The sequence below is a fragment of the Apis mellifera genome, linkage group LG6 (genome assembly GCF_003254395.2).
Source record: "Apis mellifera strain DH4 linkage group LG6, Amel_HAv3.1, whole genome shotgun sequence".
In the NCBI taxonomy this organism is placed as follows: Eukaryota; Metazoa; Arthropoda; class Insecta; order Hymenoptera; family Apidae; genus Apis; species Apis mellifera.
In genome coordinates this window covers 15,752,352-15,779,807 of record NC_037643.1, presented here as the reverse complement: position 1 = coordinate 15,779,807, position 27,456 = coordinate 15,752,352, and the positions used below count along the sequence as shown (strand labels likewise).

General features: G+C 26.8%; 1 protein-coding gene and 1 long non-coding RNA gene across 13 annotated transcripts in view; one reads left to right on the top strand and one right to left on the bottom strand.

Annotated features, from left to right (window-relative positions):
• The window catches only part of LOC413159 (potassium channel subfamily T member 2), a 140,251-nt gene that overhangs the window by 110,416 nt on the left and 2,379 nt on the right, over nucleotides 1-27,456 (top strand). For 3 of the 11 annotated variants that reach the window (XM_026441335.1, XM_026441342.1, XM_026441343.1), the window contains 18 exons: nucleotides 2,917-2,991; nucleotides 5,505-5,588; nucleotides 5,669-5,763; nucleotides 13,601-13,784; nucleotides 15,516-15,680; nucleotides 15,928-16,148; nucleotides 16,290-16,487; nucleotides 16,558-16,784; nucleotides 17,172-17,681; nucleotides 19,125-19,286; nucleotides 20,055-20,208; nucleotides 21,806-21,814; nucleotides 24,352-24,457; nucleotides 24,544-24,671; nucleotides 24,963-25,214; nucleotides 25,569-25,761; nucleotides 26,214-26,399; nucleotides 26,719-26,850. In XM_026441335.1, coding sequence (XP_026297120.1) covers nucleotides 2,917-2,991; nucleotides 5,505-5,588; nucleotides 5,669-5,763; nucleotides 13,601-13,784; nucleotides 15,516-15,680; nucleotides 15,928-16,148; nucleotides 16,290-16,487; nucleotides 16,558-16,784; nucleotides 17,172-17,681; nucleotides 19,125-19,286; nucleotides 20,055-20,208; nucleotides 21,806-21,814; nucleotides 24,352-24,457; nucleotides 24,544-24,671; nucleotides 24,963-25,214; nucleotides 25,569-25,761; nucleotides 26,214-26,399; nucleotides 26,719-26,850 — 3,081 coding nt within the window. The remainder of the gene's footprint in view (nucleotides 1-2,916; nucleotides 2,992-5,504; nucleotides 5,589-5,668; nucleotides 5,764-13,600; nucleotides 13,785-15,515; nucleotides 15,681-15,927; nucleotides 16,149-16,289; nucleotides 16,488-16,557; nucleotides 16,785-17,171; nucleotides 17,682-19,124; nucleotides 19,287-20,054; nucleotides 20,209-21,805; nucleotides 21,815-24,351; nucleotides 24,458-24,543; nucleotides 24,672-24,962; nucleotides 25,215-25,568; nucleotides 25,762-26,213; nucleotides 26,400-26,718; nucleotides 26,851-27,456) is intronic. The other 8 variants (XM_026441337.1, XM_026441338.1, XM_026441341.1 and 5 more) reach the window with 8 other exon arrangements.
• LOC102655529 lies at nucleotides 5,654-7,578 on the bottom strand. Of its 2 annotated transcripts, none has more exons than XR_001703320.2 (3): nucleotides 6,894-7,578; nucleotides 5,910-6,109; nucleotides 5,654-5,798 (listed from the first exon to the last, which is right to left on the bottom strand). It is a non-coding gene; the product is annotated as an uncharacterized LOC102655529 (long non-coding RNA). The 2 variants fall into 2 exon arrangements; XR_001703319.2 differs by lacking the exon at nucleotides 6,894-7,578 and adding an exon at nucleotides 6,167-6,208.

Genomic DNA, 27,456 nt, shown 5'->3' with positions numbered 1-27,456 from the left:
AAATATTTTCAAATTCTTCATCATTTCACAAAATACAATTACTAAAAGAATAATATTCGAAACCTGAAAAAAGCCAGATTTATCTCAGAATACCTATTCAACAATATATCTATTGTTTCCAATGAATTTTACAACATTAAAGTTTCGACGACCATAAATGAATGATTCTTAACATAGAATATATAAAATACATAGAAAATAAATTTTTATTTTTCATGAAAAAAAATTTCTCGATTTATTACCAATAAATTTAACTATTTTCTCTTAATAAAAGTCGAAGATTGCGAAAAAAATAATTGGAAAACATAACCTTAAAAAAATGAAAATTTTAAATTTGTTTCAATTACCAATTTATCAATTATCATTTATAGACGAAATGAATATTGAATATTGAATTTGAATTCTTTTATATTTTTTATTTATACTTTTAATTTAATTTAATCTAGGAAAACTTACGTGTAATTTCCTATTGCAAGGCAAATGATGCGAACACACCACGCCATATGGATTTCCTATTCTATGACGGATGACATGAATGTACGTCATAAGAATTTCTTATTCTGTGGCGAATGATATGACGTACGCATCATAGAAATTTTCTATTCTATAGCGGTTGATTTTGTCATGTGGATTTTCCATTCTATAGCAGCTGAGGTGAATATGTGGATATGTGTCATAAGAATTTCCTATTCTATGGTGGTTGACGCGTACGATTATGTCATATGGATTTCCTCTTGTAGCTGAAGTAAACGTGTCATGAGAATTTTATATTCCATGGCGAGTAACGTGGACATGCATGTCACGTGGAATTCTTATTCTGTAACAGTTGATTATATTATTAAATTTTCGGAAAGACGAAACATATTCGAATTAGATTAGGTTCCACAAGTATTATCATCGGTATAAATTTTAGATTTCATTGCATCGTTTTATAACTTTTTTTTTTATTTCCATTTTTTTGTTGTCCATTTACCACTGAGAATTCCCTTTGATTTTTTTTCAATGTTATATTGAATTTATTTAAATCTACACATTAAGTTTACATAAAGGAAAAGAATACAAGTTTTTCTAATAAATATAACTAGTAAAATATACATATTGAATTGAAAACCGCAGAGCTTTAATTAATATGTAGGTATTAGAGTACTAATTGTCTCATATGTCAATTCTCAAACCGCAACTCATTAGTCATGAAAACACATATTATGTGTAAGATAGAATTATCATCCATTATTAAAATATATTTTTGTATCGTATAATTCTATTTTCCGTAATATATAAAAGAGGGAACCTTTATTGCATAAACGTTTCGAAAAGGTTATCATATAAACCTTCTTCAAACTTTAATATTACTTGTAAGAGAAGTCGAGAGACATTTATAAAATTCTGCCTCGTCACGAATCTGAAGATACATAGAATCATTCTCAATTCTTTCTTATATATTTTTCTTTTTTAGAGAATGAAAGTTATTAGAATTCAAAGAATATTATATATAATAATAATAATGTGATATTTGCCAATCGTAAAATTTTTTTTGTAGATATGATATCTATTAATTTTTAATTATATTTAAATATTGAATAGATTCAATGCAAGGAATGTATATTTACTCTGCAATAAAAATTCTATCAAGTTCGATATTTCACACTTACCTACTATTTACTTAGATTCCCTTTGCTTTACATGAGAATTTTCCATCCAACGTGTTACAGTAATGCTTTGTGCAGATAAAGTTTTGTATTAAATTGTTCCAATTTAGAGTTTTACCGACAGTTAAAGCAGTAGTAAATTTTAGAGAGAGAAATTAAGAGATTTTATTATTCTTTTCAATTGCGGTAAATTTACTAACGAAGAACGTTTTTAAAAAATCTTTTTGCATTTTTAACAATTCGTTAGACATAAATAAATTTTAATAATCAAACGAGGAAATAAATTTTTTATTGGAAAAATAATTTATTATATAATTACGTGATATAATAATTATATGATACGTGAAAATAGAATTTTTGTAAATAAATTATTTTTTTAAATAGAATTAAATGAAAATTAAAAAATTTTATATTGTTGTTAAGTTGTTTCATAAAAATAAACATTTGAAAAGTAGATTTTTCCATAACTATACATAATCTTAAAATTTTGTTTCAGTTCTATTAACCAAATACTGTATAACTAAAATTATATAAAATATAATGGTCTTGATAGATATATATATATGTTCTAATAATTTCTGTAAAATATTTTTCAAAATTTTTGTATTTTACATTTAATTCAATTATATGTTTTTACAATTGTCAATCACAAAGATATAATTTTACAAATTTTATAATAAATTCTATAAGGTTACAATTTTCTCTTTGCAGATGAAATGAAATTAATATAAAATTTCTAAAATAATGTAAAATTAAAAGTTAAAATTAAAAAAATAATAAAATATGATAAATTACAAATTTTGTATAATCAAAAATTATACAATAATTTTACCATTAATTAATTCTTCTAATTAAATCATTCAAATGTTTTTAATTTCTGAATTTGTTAATTATCCTGAAATATTTACAAAATCGTTCTAAATCGTCGTTATTGGAAATGATTTTGCTACAGAAAATCGAGCAATTACAAAATTTGCACAATGATTAATTAACATTTATTTAATTCGTTATTTCAGAAAAAGAGGAAGGGATTATTAGGGAGTATTAAATTGGTTTTTAGTAATTAAACAGGCACCTGTTGATTTAAAGATAACATTTTGAAAATCGTTGACAAACACAAATTAAATATAATCTACATAGACGACAGAAATTGAAAATGCAGAACGACTGTTTTTGATATTGTGGAACGTTTTCTTCTTTTAATGCACTCAGCATTTTTCTTTAAATTGTCGCTGGGTTTTTTGAGCTGTCTTCGTCATGTCCACAGGGAAACGTCTGGCAGCAGCTTCTCTCTTTCCACTTCATCCTCGAGCTGGTCAACACAATTCCATTCACCATCACGGTGAGTAATTTATTTTTTTGTAATTTTTTTTATTTATTTGATAAATTAAATTGCTCAATATACAATATATAAAATAAATAATAATATATAAAAATTGTAAATATAAAATATTTACAATGAAGTAAAAAAAAAACAAAATAAAAAACATCGATATTTCACGTATAAGGGCAGAATGTGCCCTATAAGTTATATCAAGGGTGGATAAGCAATATGGCCATTATATTTTCCAAACGTTGGCTCGAGAGTACATAAAGCCGTAAAATGGTTCATTAAGACGCTGATTGATAAGAAACTCGGAGAAGAAAATGTCTTCCGGTCGTCTTTATATCGCGATTTTTTCTTAGTTTTATTCCAATGAACAGACGATAAAAATCTAACGTTTTACGTTCTTTTGGCACGCAATAGGAAAAGGTACTAATAAAGCCTTCTTTCGTTGTACTTGGAACGATATATGATCGATTACAATGATTAACGAGATACCGACTGAGAGAGTAAAGAACTTGTTGCTTTGTATCGACTCGATCGGATATACAGTGTAAATATACATGTGTAGATAATCTAGATTTACATAGACGTACTTAGATGTTCTATTTTTTTGATCTGTGTCGAATTGAATTGATTAAAAATGATTATACGTGGTTTCTTGATTAAAGACAAGGGATATATAAAATATTAAAATTATAAAATCTAAATTATTGAAATATTGAAAAATTATAGATATTGAAAAACAATATTTTATGAATATAATAATTTGAAAAATTAATTAAAATTACTTATTGGTATAATAATATTGGTATAAATAGATGAATGATTTGTCTACAAATAATACTAGTGATAATAATCAATGATTAAAGCGAATAGAATCAATTGTAATTTTTCTTTGATATTTTTTTTAAATTTAAAAATCTGAAAAATAATTTAAAATTAAAATTTGAAATAAAAGAACATTCGATTAACGGTTATTTAATTTTTTATTCGCTAAATAATTAAAACAAAGATTTTTAATTTCGTTTCACTTTATAAATTTAATAAAATTTCCAAGTATCGATCTATATTCTATTGGGACTAATTCTGATTTGAGCTTGAATAGAATTGAATAGCACCAGAGGATCGTGCTACGAGGAATTTAATTGGTTTAGACTCATTAGTTTTGTGTCACCAACCAGGTCGATAAATCCCAACTGGTTGCTTCTTGTAAATGTAATCGAGTGTAAAATATTTATATCATGGTATCTAACGCATGGGAAATTTCATTTAATTTAATTTAAATCAAGAAATTAATTACTTTTATTATTTTATATGCATTGGATTCTTAACAATTATATGGAAATAAGTGGAATAAGTTTTTCATTTTTTAGGTCAGCATTTACATCACTAGCTACATGACAAGCTATTCGTGACTTATGAGCGTAATTATATTTCCTAACGAGTTTTATTTTAAGAAAAAAAAAAAAAAAGTATTTGTAGCAATAGGAGAAATTTCTAATATAATTCTTTCACTTTAGATAATTACGATGATAATTCATGATTATGATCATTTAATCGACAACCTATAAACTTCAATTAGCTCATAAAATACTTAAATAATTCATTGAAGTTTCTACTTATGTTTTGAAGTCAATCAAGAATCATAGTTGAACACATACAGATCACAATTATGATCAGACCTGACAAATAGTTTATATAAAGAGTACAAATGTTACTAGTTATGTTGAAGTAGAATAAGTCAGCCATAGTATGGATAATTTTTCTAAGTTGATACAAATCTAACTTATTCTAACATTTTATATTCTTACAAAATAAATTGGTAATTAATATTAATTCTTTGATAAATCAAAAGAGATAGATTACTTGTCTAATTATGGCAAATCAAAATCCATTATATTTGTCCAATCATGATTCCGGTCTATACTACTTATCTAACTGTTGTTTTAGAACAAACTAGTTATGATTAGATAAATAGTTTGACATAATTTAGCAACTGGATAAGTAGTACAAGTGTACTTATGGTCAGACAAGTAAAACAGACTAGCTATGATGAAACAAGTAGTATAAACTTATTTATATTACTACAATCCAAGTTATAATCTTTCATATTCTTATAGATTAAAGTTTTAATATTAATTCTTTAACAAATCAAAAATAGTAGATTATGGCAAGTCCATATTTGTCTAATCATGATTCTATACTTCTCTAATTACTATTATATTTTAAAACAAATTAATCATAAGTAGATAAATAATTTGACAATAAAATTTGGATAAATTGTACAAGTATACTGGTTAGAAATAGAAAAATGAAACAAGCTAATTATGATCAAGCAAATAATATAAATTATTTATATTATTATAATTCAAATTGTAATTTTTTATATTCTTATAGAATAAATTAGTAACTGATATTAACAATTCAAAAATTACTCGTCTGACTATTGATACCTTACACTACTTATATTACTATTATATTGTGATTAAAATATTGCAATAATAACACATTTTAAATTGAATTTCCAGCTACTTTATCCACCAATGCGAAATCTGTTCATTCCGGTGTTCCTAAATTGCTGGTTGGCGAAACATTCTTTGGAAAATATGTTCGTAAGTAATTGACGAAAAATCTTACGAAAAATCCTTCGATTTTTGTTTCATTTTTGATTATTGCATTTTTTTTTTTTCAGAACGATCTGCACAGAGCTATGCAAAAATCTCAATCAGCTTTAAGTCAGCAACTTATGATCCTTAGTGCTACGTTACTGTGCCTTGTCTTTACTAGGTGAGTAGAAAATAATTGTTTGTTAAATTTTATATCTGTAAAATATGCAATAAAATTAGAAAAATGAAATGTTTTTTGATAAAATATTTCTTATTTTTTTTTTTTCTCCAATTGTATAAGTTAAAATATTCCTCGGTTTATCTTACTCTGGTTGGGAATAATTTTCAGCTTGCCTTTTCTTTAATTAGCATTTTCCACTTCAAACGCAAATATTTAGACAAATATGCAAATTTATTAATTTTCCAGACACTTTCTTCCATTTCTCGTTTCAAATTACGATTCCTAACGAAGTTTGGAATGCTAACAAACTCCATTCCTTGCGATGAACAAAGTTTACTGTTTCTCTCTTAAAAAAAAAAAAAAAAGTTATAATGTTTTACTGTAATATTAATTCGCTTATTACCTTTTTTTTCTTTATATCCCTCTCTTTGATAAAATTCATCAATTAAACGAATGATAGAATTAATAAATTTTTATAAATACAATTTAAAACTTTCAATGTTATAACAATTAATTTAGTTTATATTATGTTCATTTCGTCACATTTTTCAATATTTATATTTTTGTACAAATGCACAAACACTAGAAGTCAAATAATCATCTCTGCAGTGCAATAATTCCTTTTTTTAATTAATAATTTTAATTTTCTTTCACATGATATTCCCTCATTCACTGAAAAGAATTAAAATTCTAACTTCATACCGGTTAGCTTTTATTCCTGTTCTATTCTCAACCATTATTCATGTTTACCTAAATAAGGTATAGCTTGTACATAAGTTATATCCTTGTAAAGAGGTAAGTTTGTCAATCAGAATAGGTAATTCTATTTAGAAATCGTTGAATTTTCTGTCTACCAACTACACTATCATTTGTAATTACTATTCGTAAGTCAAAAAGTGTGAAAAGTTTCTCACGTGAGATTTTAAAGTCTAAGAAAGTTAGGTTAGGTTTTCGAATTTTAAAATTTAATCAATCAATTAATCGTTGTTTAAAAATGTCATCGTCTTGTCATTTTTATTGGAAACAAAATTTACTTTCATATTAAAGGAAAAATAATAATTTGGAAAATGAAGTAGTAAATAAAGTAGAGAGACGTATTTTTAACGTTGAATTCCCAAGCAAACAATTACCTCTTAAGCATTCAATTTTCTACAGAATAGAAACTTCGTGTTCCGCAATCTAAATGCAAAATTGCCAGCCAGTAAACGAAATTAATTTTCTATCGATCTCATAGATACCTGTATATTCTAAAAAAATATTCCAAAAAAAACTTGAACATTAACCAAATTGAAGAATATGTTCACGTATGCTTTTATCAATTTTGAGAATTCTTCCTTTGTGGAATTCTTAATTTTACGGAAATTGCTCAAAAAGTTCTTCGTCAATTTCTAAAACTCGAATAATTATTACTTAGTTTTCCATGAAATTGTTTCTTCGATGTGCTATCGTCATTGCGAGTTTTCATGCATATATATACACGTTAACAACTGAAAAACTCTGGAAACTTTGAAGGACAGAAAGCTTCGTTAACGAAACTTGATTAACAAAGAAAATTTTCGCAGTTATTGCAATCACTGGAATATATTGTAATTCACTCGTGGACTGGAAAATTAGTGATTAAATTTCTTGTTGTTTGTATCGTCTCGCGTTTAATTACACTGAACAGCATAAATAGACTTATAGTGTCATGGTAACTTGACACTCGGAGACTGCGGACAGTAAGCCACTTGCCCCACCAAACATAATATACACCGACGTATGTTATTGGTGGTAGTTAATAGTTGTGATGAGTTCAGCCAATTATAAGAATGCGTGTGACTATATGTTTGTGTTAGTTGGCTTACCTCGCTAGACCCTATATTTTTTGCGAGTATCAACTTACGAGTAACGTACTTTTGAAAAATTATTGAATATTTTAAACCTGAACTCGTTTCAATCCTATTGATTTTAGATATTTTTACATCATATCATAGACGAATAACGATAATTTATTATTGGTTTCAAATATATTATTGCAATATATTTGATTATTTTAAAATTTTGTTCTCAATGCAGAAAAATTCATGTGTAACTACCTTATTGTTATAAGTCGATGAATTTCGAATTTCTTGAATTATGAACTAAATATTATCTCAAAAATAAATAAGCATTGCAATCTTATGAAAATGAATAATACTTCACATTGTATTCGAAACAGATTAAATAAAACAATATTTCAAGATCCAAATATATTTTCTTCAAAATATTAAATTATTGTTTAAAATCAAACAATATATTTCATTTTCAAAGTTATATTACATTCAAAATTATATACGATAAAATTACATCTTTCAACAGGATTAACATCAAACGTGTCTCATTTCGTATCTTAGAAAATAAGAAGTGAGGATCTTAATCGTGTCGCGAAAGGATGAGACCGATTGACCTGGATCAGTAATGTGGGACGGATGTTAAATAAGTAATCGTGGCGGCTCGTGCAGATGGATCGTTATCGATCGTCCTGATTCATTATTTACGGTGTAATTCTAGTAGTTGTGTAGTTGTAAGCTCGCCCTTGCCACTGTTCCTCGATCACGACATTGCTCGGAAGTCGTTTCTCTAAAGAGGAGAATGGATATAAGGGATAATGGAAACAGGTTGTCGAAAGGAATCGAATATAGTTGAACTTTGTGAAGTATTTTGGGAAAGAGAATGCGACATGGATGTTTGGTGCCATCACATTGGCTGCTGTATAGAATATAGGCGAAATTGAATAGTTGAGGTTAGGAAGTCAAACTTTGATAATTTATTCAAGCATAATTATATTCAAAGCGTAACCACAATTAATTAAGAAAGATTATAGGAAGGATCAATTATAATGATTATGAATAAATTTTAATAAACAATTATTTAAACTTTATTCAAAGTTTAATTTAACTAATATTAAAGGAAAAATTTAAACTTATTTTGTTTTTTTTTTTATGAGGTAGATAAATTTCAATCAAGTGATTGAAACTTTAGTAATTCTTTTATTATTCAGTCAGTTTATTTAAATAAGAAAATAATAAATATAATTGTTTTCAATGAAAAATTCAATTTTGATATGGATATTTTGTTTAGAAAAATAAAAATGTTTTATCATTTGATGATAATCTATAAATATCTAAAAGTGGAAATTCTAAATATAGAAACTGATTAAATATTTTTCACCTCATGCTTTTTTTCTTCTTTAAAATATAATAAATTAAATATAGGATTAATAAATTTTACAATTTTATCTCAATAAGTTTTTCAATAGTATTAAAAAAATTGTAATAATTCTAAAATCCATATAAAAATCTAAAAGATAGGTATCTTTACCTATTTCTATACTTCTATTAAACTTTTAATCAAAATAAATAAATTAATAATCAAAATTTATTTAAAAAATTGACTATTTTTAATACATTAATTGTAGCAACTCTAAATAATCAAATAAAAAAAAAAACAAATTCACAAAAATTATTATGAAACATAATATTCTATCAATTTCTAAAAAAAAAAATTGAAACCAGAATATTTCTATTCATTATCTTTATTCCTTAATATTAAACTTACACTTTCAATTGAAATAAATAAACTAACAAGAAAAATTTATTTACAACTTCAAAATCCAGTAAGCTCAATTTCATTTACTTTCACTTATCAAATTACATTTCATACACAATGTAGAAACTAAGAAAGTGAATCTATCAACATCAACATAAATGTAATACACGCATATTTGAATATACAAAATTATGCAAAATGGTAAAGCGAGCTAGATAGATTTATTATCTTTCTGGTCCAGTTATTGCGTCGCGCCATACATTTACCTATATCACTGTTCCAATGAAAATCGGTTGACATTCGCCCTACGTATAAGGTTGTCGCGTTTCCAAGATGTATAGCATCGCCGATACACTTCGTCAGAAATAGAGTAGACTCGTGGAGTTTACAAGGGGGAGAATATATCTCTGGCATAATCTGTATTCTCAGAGTTGAACGAGCAAACCGTATGCTGAATCAATATTGATAATGCGGTAGAGGATTAGCGTATTGTCTATATTCTTCAAGACGGATGGAAGAAGACGTGGCTGTAAATGATATAATAAATACTGAGTTCATTTTGCGTTAAAGGAATATTGAGGAAACATTTTTATTAAATTCTTTTGGAAATTGATATTTGTACTTTTGGAATAATTGAAACTTGACTGTAAATGAATTTTCATGTTAAAGAAAATATATGATGTGATGTTTTGGAAATTATATTTTTATTTTGGAATAAAAAATAATAATAATTAGAAAAAAAATTTTTTATTAAATTTTTTTATTAAAATTTAATTTGGATTATTTTAGAATAAGAATCTTTAAATAAATATTGCATTGTGGAGTGAAAAAAAATTATTGAACTTTTTAGTTATATAATTTAATTCCTTTTGAAAATTATATCATTATTTTAGAAAATAAATTTGTAATAAATGTAAAGGGAAGTTTTTAAATTCAATTTCTTTTAAAAATTGTATTTTTACTTTAGAAAAATTTATTAAAGAAGATGCAGTCAATTCTTTTTAAAAATTGTATTTTTTATTCTCTTTTGAACAATTAAAGAAGACAATTATTAGAAAAATTAATTTCTTTTCTGAAAATTTTAATTTTAATTAAAATTATTGTGAAAATTATATTATTATTTTAGAAAATAATCTTGTAATAAATGTAAAGAGAAGTTTTTAAATTCAATTTCTTTTAAAAATTGTATTTTTATATGAAAAAAAAATTAATTGAGAAAAATATTGTCAGTTTCTTTTCAAAATTATATTTTTACTTTAGAAAAATTTATTAAAGAATATGCAGTCAGTTCTTTTTTTTTTTTCTTTTTTTTAAACAGTTAGAGAAGACAATTATTAGAAAAATTAATTTCTTTTTTGAAAATTTTAATTTTAATTTTATTTTTTATTAACAAATATTATTCTTATACAAATATTAGAAAGTTCCTTTACCTTTTTCAAGCTTTCACACTACTAATAATAATTTAATATTAATAATATTTAAATAATATTTAAAAATGTAAATTCAATTATCTATTCAAAATTAATGATACTTTTGGACAAACTTTGATTAAAATTCCAACATATGTATATTTAAATGAAAGAAAAAATTATTTAAAAAAAAAAAATTTATAGTCGCAATGAAAATGTTAATTGAAATGTCAAATCTAAATCACAATCTGGTAAGCAGTTTTTAAATTTCGCGAAATTTTGCAGATTCTCCGTTAAAATTCATTTATAAATCAGAAGAAACGTGTCTCAAAAAAAAAAAAAAATCAAGAAGTTGCAGAATGCACATTACTTTAATCCTTTAAGAGCTCTCCTCTTTAATATGTCGTCGAGTTACTAAATTTGCATTTTTAATTTCCCCGTTTACTTTTGAATTGATTTATTTATTGAAATTTTACGTATAACAGATAAGCCATTATCAATTTGAATTGAATTTAAAATCTATACAGTTAACCTAACCTAACTTAACCTAATATATTACATTATATAAATTAGGTAAAAAGGAAAATTAATTAATGAAAATTATGAAAATATTTAAAGGATTATAATATTGAACAGGATTAAAAATAAATTTCAATTTTTGTATAGAAATTTGATGAAAAAAAAATTGAATAAAAATTTTAGTATCTTTTTTTTTTTTTTTTTAATTTGACTTACATTTGTTTTTATTATTTCATTCCACACTATTGCTTAAATTTATACTGTTTAAAGGTATTAATAAAAGTAAAATCATTCGATGAAGAATCTATTCAAATCCATTCAATGCACGATTCAATATCGTTTCAATCTTTTCCCTACAAATTCAATGCATATTCATTTTATCAATTAAATAAAAATGGCTATGAATTTCAACTCGCCCATACAAAATTGAATCAATCAGTTAATCATTTTCATCGAGGCAAAATCAATTAAATAATAACTGATGAATTAACGGAAGTATAATTTATCTCTCTGAATCATAATTAAATTTTTAAATCCTTGTAAAGAGTGTTAATATGTTCAATCATCTTTAAAGGATCGATTCTAGAAGTAAAAACAAAAGTTGGTGTACAAAAATGTCAGATTGAGGCTTATTTATTAAGACGATTTAAGTTCGCGTTAGATAAAGCGAGACGAACATAGAACGAGACAGCGGTGCGATAAAGATGGAACTATCTCATTCTATCGCTTTATAACTTAATAAATAAATATTAATCGACATTCTTATATGAATTTTTGTATTTGTTTTGATCTCTAAAATCGACTTACAAATATATTAACATTCTGTATATTAAAAAAATATTGCTAATTAATTTTAAGATGAAGCTTTAAATTTTAAAAAAGCCAAGGAAAAATAAATTCGTAAAAAGTAAAAAAATTTCTCGTATTTTATTGTCAACTATCTTTAAATTTCTATAATAAATATAAATTAATAAAAAAAAAATTTTTATACTAACTTTCCAAGATGTTGTACGAATACATTAATAATCTGGATATAAAAAATTAAATTAAAAATTATTTCTAATTATTTCCTTTAAGGCGTTGAATATTTTTTAAATTGTAAAAAATAAAAAAAATTTTCGCAACATAAAAGTAACACTATCGATATCGCAAATGTATGCAAATAATTTTATAAAATGATTATTAAAACGAGGGGAGCGTGATTGTGAACTATTTTCTTTTTTTTTTTTTTTTTTTGACTCCAGATCCACGCAATCGAAATCCGTCCAATTAAAAAAGCAATATCGTTTCTCTCACTATTCAACTTTTTTTCGTTTTTTTCTTCTTTTTTTTAATTGACTTGTCTATATGAACAAATAAAAATGGTGAATCAAAGTGTACTATCGAAATTGATAATTATTTTTTTGGATTTTGTTAAATAGGTATCAATTTTATATGTACGTATTTTAATAAAAATATTTTGAATATTTGTTTTCATTAAATTTGAGAAAAACTAATCTTCCGTCGGTAATATGTATCTTTTAATAGCATAACTATCTGCATAATGGCTCCTTCATTCTTTAACTTGATTTTTTATTTTAAAGTTTTTTTTAACTTTAAAAAAATTTGAAACGATTTTAAAATATTTATTATAGTCTCCAATTTATTATATTATACAAAGTGATATTTCAAATGTTTAAACATTTTTATAATGAAAATATCACCCGAAACTCAGCGATCCATTATACCGGCTGAGGATAAATTAAAATTTTTCGTTATTCGTAATTATAAATATGAAAAACTTATAATTATTTTTAAAAAATCACATAAAAAGCTCTTCAAATATTTCTTTAAACTTCAATTCATGACACAATAAACTTTCTTAGATGTATCGATCTTTACAAAATCATTAAAAAGAATCACTATTTCTACATAAAAAAAGAATTCATTATACAATCACCTCATTACAATAGCACAAAAATAGTTGCTTAAACATCACGAGAGAGGAGAGAAAAAAAAAAAAAAGAATTCGCACAAATATAAACCGAGATATGAAAACGAGGCCGCATGCATAATGGAGCCGACTCGTTTGTAAACGTACCTCGTTCCTTTTTGCCAAACAATCCTTCAACTTTGAACGATTTCCATTACCTCCTCGACATTGAAAAGGCTTGCAATAATTCCAATAATTTTTCCGATCTTTGAAAAATATTGCCAATAGTTCACAATCACAGTTCAAAAGAATCCTGCATTCAGAAACAGACAGAATTATTCGTCGTAGTGATAATTTCAATATGGCGGAGCGTGATCACGTGACTGAAAATAGCGACACTCTAATTGTACAATAATTCGAATTGTTTTAGCGTATGCGGGATCCAACATTTCCAGAGAGCTGGGCACAGGCATCTAAATTTGTTTCAAAGCACATACTACGTTGTAGTGACATTTTCCACAGTTGGTTACGGTGACTTTGTACCTGACATTTGGCCCTCCCAACTTTACATGGTCATTATGATCTGCGTTGCTCTCATCGTTCTGCCTACTCAGGTACGTATTCCATTTTATAATTTTGAATTTTTTTATATGAGAAAATTTTTATAATACTTTTATATATTGAAATATTTAGTTTAATTTATTATTCTTTTAATAAAATATCCTTGGAACATTTTTGATAAATTCTTTGAAAAATAGTTACAAATATTTTATTTTTTTTAAAACCTATCTAACCTAATATGGAAATAAAGTCAAGAAATTTGAAGTTAAATAATGTATAATATTTCATACTTCATATAATTAGACTTAATAATAAATAATTGAATTTCTTTAAAATTTTGATAAAACTCTTATAGATTATACTCACAATATTTGAAACTTTATTTTTCTTTTAATGTTAATGTTAATGATGAAAATGACGTACATCATCGTTCTTCAGTGATCATAAAAGTATTACCTTGAGATCTTGGTTTGAAAATCCTAAAAACCCTTCATGACTAAAGAGTTTTAAATGCAGAAAAAGTTAATTAATTTTATTTGATATCACAAATATTATATGAATAAAATTCTGTGAAATAAAATTTTTATTTTTAAAATATTGTGCAAAATAAAATTTCATTATTTTAATATTAAAATTCTGAAAAGTAAAATTCAAGTGTTTTAATATTGAAATGAAATAAAATTCCATTATTTTTTATTATAATTCTACAAAATTAAAAGTTCCATTACTTTAATATTGAAATTTTGGAAAATAAAATTTCCACTATTTCAATTTTTATGAAATTCTACAGAGAATATAGTACATTATATTTGTGCATTTTTATTTATATTCCAAAATATTAAAAAATTTGATTATTTAATTTAAACTAAAAATTACATTCTTTTATATTTTAAATAAAAGAATCTAACTAAAAGATTTAAAAATAACGAAAACTTAATAATAATTTAAGTAAAAAAAAGTTAATTATTGAAAAGTAATAATTTTAAAGTTTAATCATTAAATATTAATAATTTTTATACACATATATCATAATTTCAATTACATAAAGTATCCATGTAACTATGTATATACTATTTCTGTAATTATGAACATAACTATAAATGAAAGACACAACATTATGACTCAAAAATGACTTCATTCCTGCAATAAACCCAGGAATATATTATACTACATAAAAGGGAATAATATTATATGCAAATTTTATCGTCAGCTCGTTGTCAATAATTTAATAAAATTCCAGTTTACTGCAAGCAATTTAATTAATTCTGGTTGTCGACCAGACGCTTAATTAAATCCCTTAATGATAGAGTGTAACGCAAGTATTGCCTTATCTCACTTGTTGACCGAGATCATTGACTAATGACACTGATCAAAGGGTAAGTTGTCGATCGATGCCACTAATTGCGATAATAACAATAACTGTGCGATCCGTCAGATCTGTCGATATACTAATGTAATACTTAAATATTCTGATGAAAAATCTTCAAATTTCTGGGATTTTTCAATATCTCTTGATGCATCAAATTTTTACTCTTCTTTTTTGGAACGTACTTATACAGTTCTCAATTTTCGAATTGTCGGGAAATTTGATGATAAAAATCGAAATCTAAAATCAGAAAATAGATAAATTTAACAATTTTTTACATTTCACTCTTTATCTGTTATTAAAATAAAATAATAAATCTTTATTTTACTATCTAATTCGAAAAACAAAGAAACAATTTTGAACGCAAAGAAATGGTTAGTAAATAAACAAAGAAACATCACTTATCTTTATGCGATAGTTCGAGCAGTTGGCATTCACGTGGATGGAGAGGCAAAAACTCGGTGGCTCGTATTCCTCTCACCGAGCGCAAAGCGAGAAACACGTGGTGGTATGCAGTACAACGCTGCAAGCCGACACTATCATGGATTTTCTAAATGAATTTTACGCCCATCCCCTTCTACAGGTGAGAAATTTGAGCGTGTAATTATTTTTACTTACCAATACTTATCTCTCAATTTCTCCACTCCTCTCTGTCTAACATTTTCGAAATTCACAAAATAAAATTTAATAAGTTTTCGATCATACTTGTTTCATAACAATATAATAATGATACGAATAATTTTGCGAAAAAAATTTTCATGTTTTTAAAAATCTAATGTTGAATAATATTTGAATAAATTTTTTAAACATATTCGTGATAAAATTTATAGGATTACTACGTTGTATTGTTGTCACCCATGGAGCTGGACACCACGATGAGAATGATTCTTCAAGTGCCCATTTGGGCGCAAAGGGTAATCTATATCCAAGGATCCTGTTTGAAGGATAGTGATCTCACCAGGGCAAGAATGAACGAGGCAGAGGCTTGTTTCGTTCTTGCTGCAAGGAATTACGCTGACAAAACCGCTGCTGACGAGCACACGATACTTAGGTTAGTTTCGAATAATCGATCGTGATAAATAAAATTTTAATAATATCACGAAGAAAAGTAAATATTTTTTAATTTATTTTTACTTAAAAAAAAAAAAATGAATTATTATTTTACCAATATTCGAATGATCGTGGGCAATAGATCGTGGGCAGTGAAAGATTTTGCACCAAACGTTCCTCAATACGTTCAAATCTTCCGTCCGGAGAACAAACTTCACGTCAAGTTTGCAGAGCACGTGGTATGCGAAGATGAGTTCAAATACGCCCTTTTGGCGAATAATTGCACGTGCCCTGGTGCTTCAACCTTGGTTACTCTTCTATTGCACACTTCTAGAGGACAGTGAGTAAATAAATGAAACGCGACAGATAAATTTAGTCGAGGATAAACACGGATTAATTCACCTTTACAGAGAGGGACAGCAATCGCAAGAAGAGTGGCACAGGCTGTACGGTAAATGTTCCGGGAACGAGATTTATCACATTATTCTAGGGGATTCTCGATTTTTCGGCGAATACGAAGGCAAATCCTTCACTTATGCCTCCTTCCACAGTCATCGCAAGTACGGAGTGGCGTTAGTCGCGGTACGACCAGCGGAACTTCCAGAATTTTATGAAGACACGATCCTCTTAAATCCTGGTAAATTAATAATCTAACCATTTCCATTTATTTTTATCTCTAAAATTTACGAACTAACAAAATACACATGCACATTTATATATCTATTTAAAAATTAAAAATTAATAAAACTTTTGAAATAGAAAAATTTTCCCTTTTATCTCGAATGGTATGATTCGGAACTATTCGGAAAAATTCGGGCAGATTCGGCCAACATCTCGATACTTTCGTACGTTCAGTATATCGAAAGTTTCGTTCGCTCTCTCGAAGTTTTCCGATTCGTTCCGAACTTTCCCGATTCGTTTCAAAGTTTCTAGTTAGTAATCTAGCGCGTTTTTAAATATTCCACATTAAACTGACACGTCAATTTTCTCATCACCAAATTCTTCCATTTTATTTCTGTCAAAGGTCCACGTCATATAATGAAAAAGACGGACACCTGCTACTACATGAGCATCACGAAGGAAGAGAATTCGGCGTTCGTGGTAGCGAACAACCAAACTGGCAGTGGGGCCGAGGGCGCGCAAGTAGTCATCGAAACAAAGACAGATGGAACTGGAAACGCGAACAACTCGACCAGCAACACGACCAATAATACCACAACTACGATGAATACCGGTGCTGGCACAACGACAACTACGACTACAATCTCAACCAGTTGCACGATCGCCGGTGGTGATGGGAATGGTACTGCAAACAAGCCTGGTGCAAACGAGCACCATCGTAATTCCAACAATTGTAACAATGTGCTGAAAGAAACAGCTTGCTGCAGACAGGAGACGACTTGCACGGGGCCCCGTGGACAGAGCGTGCAACAGGGCACGCAAGCACACAGGGCCCCGCAGGTTATTTTGCAGGTCCTTCCTAGCACGCCCACACCACTCGAACACCACAACATACTCGCATCCGATGTCCACCGTGAGTGTCGCATGCGCTTGATCTTATTTTTTTTTTACTATTTTACTACTTTACTAATTTTTATATAACATATATATATATATATATATAAATTTATTATTATTATTTTCTTTTCTTTTATCTTATTTGCAATACATACATAGCTATGCTTTCATATTATTCGTTTATTTATTTTTTTCTTCCTATTATTGATGGAAAATTTAATTTTTCGTACAGTATTGGTGGAAAGTTTGGATGGTTCTTGGTGACTCGGTAAATGTACTTTATAATGAATTTCTTAAGGAAAAATCGAGTTGTTTGAACTTGGATAATTGAGAAATTTAGTCCAGTGTATAATTTTGTATCGTTATTAATAAATTATTATATGTAAAAATATATTCGTAGAGCGAACGAGACATGATAATGTAAGATTAAAAAAAATTTTATAGTTACTAAATTAATAATATATTAGATATAAATGTTTGGAATTTATACTATATGATTTAATAATTTAATTTTATTAATATTAATTGTTAATTGAGTATTTTTGTTATATAATGCAGTTAATTTACAATTTTGCATGTAGTAGATTAAAATTTATATCTATAAAAGTAGAAATAAATTTCAGATTATGAATTACTACTTTCTTCGTTTGGATAACTAATTTATTATAAAAAGATATATTTATTTTTTAATTTATTTTGCTTGCACTATATTATAAATAAAAATAACAATTAAAAATGTTATTAAAAGCTTGAGGGCATGTCTTTATGCAAGAAGTATTTTTTCCTCTTGTAGATGCATGTTATTGTTAAAAAATATGCATGTTTAGAATTTGAATTTGCATTCGAAATTTTTTATACAAATATAAGTGGATTTTAATTGACAAAAGTGTAACATATTTTGTGTAAGCCATTTACTCGAAACTACGGTGGATATCAAAATTGAAAGAAATTTCAAACGTTTAATATCAAATAAAAACTAATTATAGTTTTCTATTATTTTTTTTTCTATATAAACAAATACACATTATTTTAATTATTGATAAATGGATTAAACAAACTTACACATTACAAAACATTATACAAGCATTACGGGTGGGCCTCAACTTGCAAATAATTCTCAACTAAAATGAAAAAAAGAACTATTATTATTTTACATTATGATTATTCAACATGTAAAGATGTAACATTTTAATTATTACATATAAAATTTAAAATTTAAAAAAATTATTTTAAAAAAATGTATCATAAAGATAAAAAAACAACATATTAAGTTTATTATGTAGTTTAAAAAAATTTATTCGTATACAATTTAATGCTTTTTTTTATACAATTTTTTAGAGAATTAAATATTTTTATATTTCTCTTTTTATCATAATAATCATAAATTGCTATAAATTTTTCTATATTTTTAAGAACAAAGTCTAAAAAAATTTTTAGTAACAGATATCTAATTTCATAGCAACTTATCTAGATCCAGGAGGATTCGGTGATTCGCGACAGTGTTTGAAGGATGGAGGATCTACACCACAAACACCGATAACCGGAAACCATTTGGACGTTCCACGATCCATTGAACCGAATCCTAACCTACTTAGTCCCGAAATTCTTACCCAAAGAAGAGGTAAATACAATTAAATTAATCTTATTTAACATACTTAATCAAATACAAACAAATATCAGAATATAAAGTAGTATAAGTCAATCATTACAGATATCATTCGCACACATTTCAGAAATTTTAAAAAATAAACAATATTTTCACAAATATATATATATATATATGCGATACATATTATATATATAGGATTACCAAGTGAAGACAATATCTTGTTTCCTCTATCAAAAATGATTCGATTTCTCTATGGTATTTAATTAAATTTATTAAAATACATGACATCTCATTATCATCTCACTATGTTAAACAGAAATATGCGACTTAATTTGTCTGCGGATTTCCATAAGAGAAGAATATATGACGTTACATTATCTTCTTCATTGCCACTGGTTAAGCAGAGATTTATCACATAATCAAGCTTTCAAGCCAAAACCAAGCGTCACATTGTATCGTGTGACGTCACGTTATCCCCACTGCTATTATATGAGAGTGAGGTCACGTGACCAAGCTTCCGCCAATGTCGAGCATTACGTCGTGTCACGTGATGTATCTCTGTCCCTAATATAATGTAGTATAATGTAACATCATATATTCTTTTTCCTACAGAGCTTCCACCAGAAATGAATCGAACTAATTTTAATAATAAAAGAAATATTGCTTTGTTTTCATCCGTCAATGCATACAAATATATTATAAAATATAAAATTTTATATATAATGTAATGTAAAATCTATGGATATAAAATATTTTTGTTAATATATATATATATTGCAGGAAGCAGAAGACCAAGCATCTTACCAGTCCCAGACATGTTGACGAGTTCAACCTTGCATCTTCCTGGTCAAGAGTCATTGGATCACGAGGGTGACGAGTTAGAAGACGAGATGGACGACGATGTTCCATGGAGATCGCCCAGCGAGAAAATAGCGTGAGTATGATCACTTCACGGCCACCGTCCATCTCACATCGTTTTCCATCCAAGGTCGCAAAGGATCGAAGGTACATGATGATCACCATAATATATCCTTGATATATCCTCGAGAACAGAGAGGAAGCTGACGATCAGGAAGGCGATATAAAGCTCGTTATAAATTTATAGATACACTTGTTAGATGAGAAAGCTGGTTCCCTTTCTTTGACCAATCTCTTTTTGATCTATGTACTGGAGCACGATCGTGAGAAGTCCTTATACGAGTGAAACAATCTTGCACTTCTATCTCGTGCACTTGCATGGTCTTTTTTCTTTCTTGTGTAAACTATTTATATCCGTACATATACATATATATATATTTATTTCCACAAATATCAGGTGAATGTATCATATATTCTTTCTTTTTCTTTTCTTTTTTTACACTCTTAATATTGTACATTATATCTTTCTTATTTTAATTAGTTTCTAGGAAAAAGACTATTGGCTGTCAACTATTGTCTAAGGTATATTTTATTTTTGTATTGGAACTTGATTGGAACTTGATTAATTGGAAGATTAGATAACTTATATGACATATTTATTCAAACTGTAATAAATATAATCTTTAAGAAATAAATAAAAGAATACAAAATCACTATATATAAATATAGACAATATAAAAGTAGTATAAATCAATCGTTATAGATAGAATCAATTATTACACATATTTTAAAAGGAAAGTATGTTATTCATAACTATCAAAGTAATTCTTACTTGATTAAAAATATTCATTCTAAAATAAAATATACTTTATAGATATACTCTCGACAAGATCTGTAAACGATAACGATGATGTGAATTCAATTTACAATCAAGTGAATGAGAATCTGCACTGAATCCTGCCAGTCAGTATCCACTACCAGCCACGCTGTGGAAACTGCATCGTGCTCGTCTTTCTTTTCTGCACTCTTAGATGTTTTTTTTTTTACTCCCTCATTACATTCTCCTTCGCCTATTCTTAACATTCTCAAAAATGAAAGATCAATCTTTTATCTTTGCATTCTTATCCAAAATTTCGTTCATCGACTCTGATCTAATGCAAAGCGAAATTCATCGAAAAAAAAATTTCAATCGAGTTCAATTTTTGCTTCAAGTTTCAAATTTATTTTCCCTCGGACAGAGGGCGTGTCAAATTTCAAACGAAATTCGTTTCGCACATTTTTCTTTCTTTTTTTTTTTGTTTTCTTTCCGGAGAAAAAAAACATTCCACGAAAAGTTCGAATGTCACGGTGACAAGAGAGAGACGGACAGGTAAAGAACTGAAAAAAAAAAAAAAAAAGAAAAAGTAACGAGAAGGTCGATGTCGCCACATTCCCCCTGTCATTCAACCAACTCCGGAATACAATTGAGCGCAAAGTTTACGTTTGATGGTCGGTCTGTCCCTGAATGTACCTCTGATGCCTGTGCTAATCGGCGCGTCGATGGTGTTGAATCCTGCTGCTCGATGCTGTCTCCTGCCTGACACCTTATATGTCCTCAATGGATGTTTTCGATGTCTTCCTTCCCGCATCGTCTTTATGCACTACCGTCTTCACGCACCACCTTTGCCCAGCAGTTTCAAAGGGTGAGTTTCACGTTTTTTTTTTTCACGCTTTACGTAATAATAAAAAAAAAAAACTGTCTTGCCTGTTGGGAGAGAACATTTGGAGGGGGAGGATGGAAAATTGAAATGGAAATTTTGAAAATCTCGCGAAGATTATTGTCTTATTTAAATCCTGATCTTCTTGGTTAAAGTTAGGTTAGGTTATGTCAGATTCTAGTAAATTTTTATTAGAATTCTTTCCAAGTTTTGTAAAGCATTTGTTTAAGAAAATAATGTTGTTTTAAAAAGAATATTAGATGTCAAAGAGTTAATTTGTAATTTGTTATATTTAATTGATCTTAAATTTTAGGAATTAAATAATGGAAGAAAGTAATGAGTGATCAGAAATTAAAGTTTAAATTGGAAATTGTTTTAAATGATATAGATTCTCTTTCATGAAAGTTTTATGTAATATTTTGATAGCAATTTAATTGAAATATTGGTACGTTGATGACAAGGCCATTTGTTTAATGGACTAAAATTATCTACGTTAATATTAATTAATCTATACGAAATAATCGCAATAAATAATTTGAATTACCTATTATTATTATTAATAATACGTAATTTGAATAATGTTAAATAAATAATACAATCAAAACTTATAAAAATAAAAATTAACCTATATCTATATTAAGAAAAAGAAAAATATTCACCAAAACTTTCCTTATCTTCAAGTTTTTATCTAATTAACAAAATTTTCTTTATATATAATTCTTTGCTTTTTAATACTCTTTCTTCATTCGTAGCATTAATAAAAAAATTCTATTTTCGAATCCCACACGTTCTCTCTCTTATCTCCCACAATTCGTTAGACAAAATATAATACATTAGACAAATATATTACTATCAATTAACCTTGGCTGAAACTGAACAATATATAAATATATATATAGAAGGAGAAATGAAATGAATCCATGTTCTAAAAAATTGAAATTTATTATAGCGTGCACGTATATTTTTTAGTAGAATGTGATCGAGAAATGTGAGAAAGAAAAAATGGCGGAGGAAGTTGATAAAGAGGTCGCGCGAATACACTTACTAGGGATTTATTAATTAACTGATCATTCCTAGTTCCCCCATTTAATTCCATCCTTTAAATCATTCGACGTCTGGAATGATGAGGTCTGGAAATATCGAAGTTCGATTATCGATATTATCGAAGATGAACTGAATAATGAAGTTACAGAAAATTTTGAACGGAAGTTTTCACGATCGGTTCGGAAATATATTTGTCAGGTATTTCGTTGTAATATTCTTTGATACTTTTTTTTTATAAGAATGTTAACGAATTTTATTAACAATAATTCTTAAAATATTTAAATTGTAAATTGTGAAAATTATAATTACGTTATAAAGTTTATCGAGTTTTTAGAGAAAAATTTAAATTCTTTAATTTTAATTTATCAATTTCTTATAGTGAATTTGATTGATTTGAAAGATGAATATATGAATATATGATATATTTATTAGGTAATTGTAAAATTCTTTGAGTAGCTTTTACAAAAAGTTTCAAGAAAGAAATTTTAATTTCTTTAAAAAGTTACAAGAATTTAAATTTTTAGAGTAAAATTTCTTATATTTAAAATATGTTATAAAGTCGCACTAACAATAATTTTTTTATGTAAATCATCTCTTTAAATGATTTAAACAGGTTATTCTATATAATTTCTTGGGACATTTACACGCAAGTTGGAAAATTTGCATGAGAAGTACAAAATTACATATTTTGAGAATATCGTGAGAAGTATATTAATTTATTTTTACATGCATTTCTATCCATATAAGATCTATAAACTATGTGTTTGAAGTTTAAATAATAAATATGATTTTCATTTATTTAAAAAAAATGAGAATTTTAATTATAATTCATTTTACATTATAAATACGTGAGAATCAATAATTAATAAACAAAAATAAAAAGATTATGAAATATTTTAGTTTTTGCATTGTGCATGCATGTATATTTCAATAATCTTAATATTATAATATTTTATTATTTTAAATAATTTAATAATTGAAAATAAAGAAACAATCATTTTTTAAAAAATAAAGAAACATAATCTAAGAAATTGATTAATCTCTTTAATCTCTTTAATTAAATTTAATATTATTTTCACTATTTTATATATAATGGCACATGCTTGAAATCTTGCTCACGTGGACGGTATTATTTCACATTTTACTACTGCATCAATAACGTTATCACGTTATGTTGGCACGACACCATTTGCATTTCAGATTTCTATAATACAAAAATTTTCTCAATAATAATGATATACAAAATTTATATAGAAAATCAATACAATAAAATTAAAAAAATATTTATATATAATAAATATTACTTAAAGAACATTTATATTAATAAATTGTTCTAAAAAAATGATTAAAGAATTTATTTTAAATCATCTTTCTATTATTAGAAAGCAAATATTGAAATTACTATATTTTACGTTTTAATATAATAAAAACGAAGATTGAAAATCATCCCCCATATTCATAGTCAAATATTTTTATAGGATCGTTAAGGGATTCCCACCTGTTTCACCCTTCATAGGCGTATCACCAACGTTGTGTTATCTGTTAAAAGAAAAGAAACCATTGTGTTGTCTTCAACTTGCACAGGTAAATATTCTTGTGAATATCTAAATAATAATAACTTGTCTAAATAATAATGGATAAATCAATAATTAAATATTTTTAATTGTTAGGTGTGCCAACATTGTACCTACAGGAACGCCAAAGAGTACAATTGGCAGAACAAGACCATTATCTTGGCAGCTGATTACGCTAGCAATGGGATCTATAACTTCATAATTCCTTTGAGAGCTCATTTTAGGTATCCTGAAAAAAAAAAGAATAGTATTAATCTTAAAATTATAAGAATAAGAATTTAAACAACAAAAAATTTACAGAATTTTTAATTTCTATTTGACAAGTTTTTATGAATGATTTTGAATATTCATTTTCAATATTTCTATACATGAAATGAAACGTGTCAAATATATAAAAATTTATTCGAGAGAAAGAAAGAAATTGAAATTTCTATAAAGTTTATTAATAGTAATGATAATCTTTATTAAAAATTATCATTTGGAACATGATGTTAATGAATGGGGTTTTCATTCAGATCAAAAACATCGTTGAATCCAATCATTCTTCTGTTGGAACGAATACCGAAAATTGCATTCCTCGATGCTGTATCCTATTTTCCTTTGGTATACTGGATGCAAGGAACTATCGACTGTTTGGACGATCTTCTTCGCGCTGGTATCACTCTCGCGGAGAATGTGGTGGTCGTAAACAAAGAACTTAGCAATTCTGCTGAGGAAGATACCTTGGCTGATTGTAATACAATCGTTGCTGTTCAAACGATGTTCAAGTAAGTGGAAATTCTGAAAAAAATAATGATTGTAAGTCAAAAATTTTAAATGAAGAATAATGCGTGTAAATCGTGAAAAATGATACATAAGTTATATTTTATTAAAAGAAGAAAGTTAATTTGCAGGAAGATTTGGTCACAGAATATGCAAAAGAGAAATATTTCAATTTTACTTCTTTTGTAGAAAAATAGCAACTATAAAAAATTATAGTAAATATAAATATGTATAAATTATATTTAATTGGAATAAAATCAATTTGAAAGAATTGATTGTAAAATATGCAAAATGATTTTTCAATTCTTTTTTTTCATTTTATGTTGAATATTACTAATGTATTGTTTATGTATTTGCAGATTCTTTCCTAGTATAAAAAGCATAACCGAGCTCTCACAATCGAGCAATATGCGTTTCATGCAATTCAGGGCACACGACAAATACGCTCTTCATCTCAGCAAAATGGAAAAGGTATCTTTTCCTGTTGTTCTCGATACTAATTCTCATCACTTTTCGAAGAACACGTATTCAAGAACACAATTTGATCTTTCGGTAATGATTAATTCAATGATTATTAAATTAAGTAGTAATTTTGAATACAAATAGAAGATTAACATTCTTCGTTTCAAAATAAAATAACAATTTGCATTCAAATATACTCTGGTATTCGCTACAACTTTAGTTAATCTATGAAATACTAGAGGTCCTCTCTAATTAAGTAATTAAAGTTTCAATAAGGCTTGATTTTCTGATAATAGAAAATTGTTTGTCTTAGACTCCTTTGTGTTCTATTGCGTACGTTACTTGTCAAGTTTAATAAGTATACATACTCTTCATCTTTACTTTGATATTTTATATACCTACATGTACAATGAAAATTTTGTTATACTGTGTAAATATGAAGCAACTAAGAATACATCTCTATAAAAATTTTGTAAAAAAAATTAAATTGTTAGGAATAATTAAAAAATTTTTTTTAATTATAATTGTAATTATTTTAACAGAGAGAAAAGGAAAGAGGTTCGCATATATCTTACATGTTCCGATTGCCTTTCGCGGCTGGTAGTGTCTTCAGTGCCTCCATGTTGGATACACTTCTTTATCAAGCATTTGTAAAAGACTATATGATAACTTTTGTAAGATTGCTATTGGGAGTGGATCAAGCGCCAGGATCTGGTTTCTTAACATCGGTAAGATATCTTTCCTCTATCTTTTTTTTTGTTTTTAATAAAAACAAATAATTTCTAACAAAAATTCATATTAAAAGTTTCAAAAGAATAAAAATTTGCTATGAAAAGTTATTTTTTCTTACCATTTGAACAGATTTTCTTATCAAAATAACACTTAATCAATTACTTTACATATTCCAAAATAATTAATTTTAATTGTTTTCCCAATTACTCACATTTTCTATTTTAATCTAATTCTATCTAACTTCATAATTATATTTACATTTAAGTTTCCAAAACTTCATCTTTCAAATTATTTTTATTATCCATTTAATTACAGATGAGAATCACAAAGGATGACATGTGGATAAGAACTTATGGTAGGCTTTACCAAAAACTCTGTTCAACGACATGCGAGATCCCCATTGGGATTTACAGAACTCAAGACACTACTGTTTCAGATACGTCACACGTGAGTAGATAATTATTTCTTTTTCATAATGAAAGATTTTGATTATAAATGATTGATTGATCCGTGTACTATATATATTCGTATAAGGGTAGGAAACGACTTTTTGAATGGCGGCTGTGAGTAGCGCATGGTTGTATTCCTGCTCTATCTCTTGCTCTGTATTCTGTCCCAATGTCAGCTCGTGCAGCGTTCTTAGAAATTTTTCAATTCCTTTGAAACGAGAGTGAAACGAGTGTAGGGCACTTGCATCTTGTTTAAACGATGCTCGTGGCACGTCCTTCGATCCTGTTCGTTTCTGAACCTGCATCGTGTTATAAGCATTATTCATTATATATTAGTATCGAAAAGCTTCTTTCGATAATTTTTTCCCCTCTTTTTTTGAATATATAATAACTCTCAAATGTAGAATGTAGAATAATATATTTGTAACTATAGGCGATATATTTATTTTTCATGATTACTGTGATCCAATATGTTTCTAATATTTTGACATTAGTTCATAGATAATAATAGAGATCGATTGTTCGATATGATTTTTGGTAATTAGATTTTTAGCAAATAAATGACATAATAATAATTGACATCTATAGGAACTTATGTAAATGA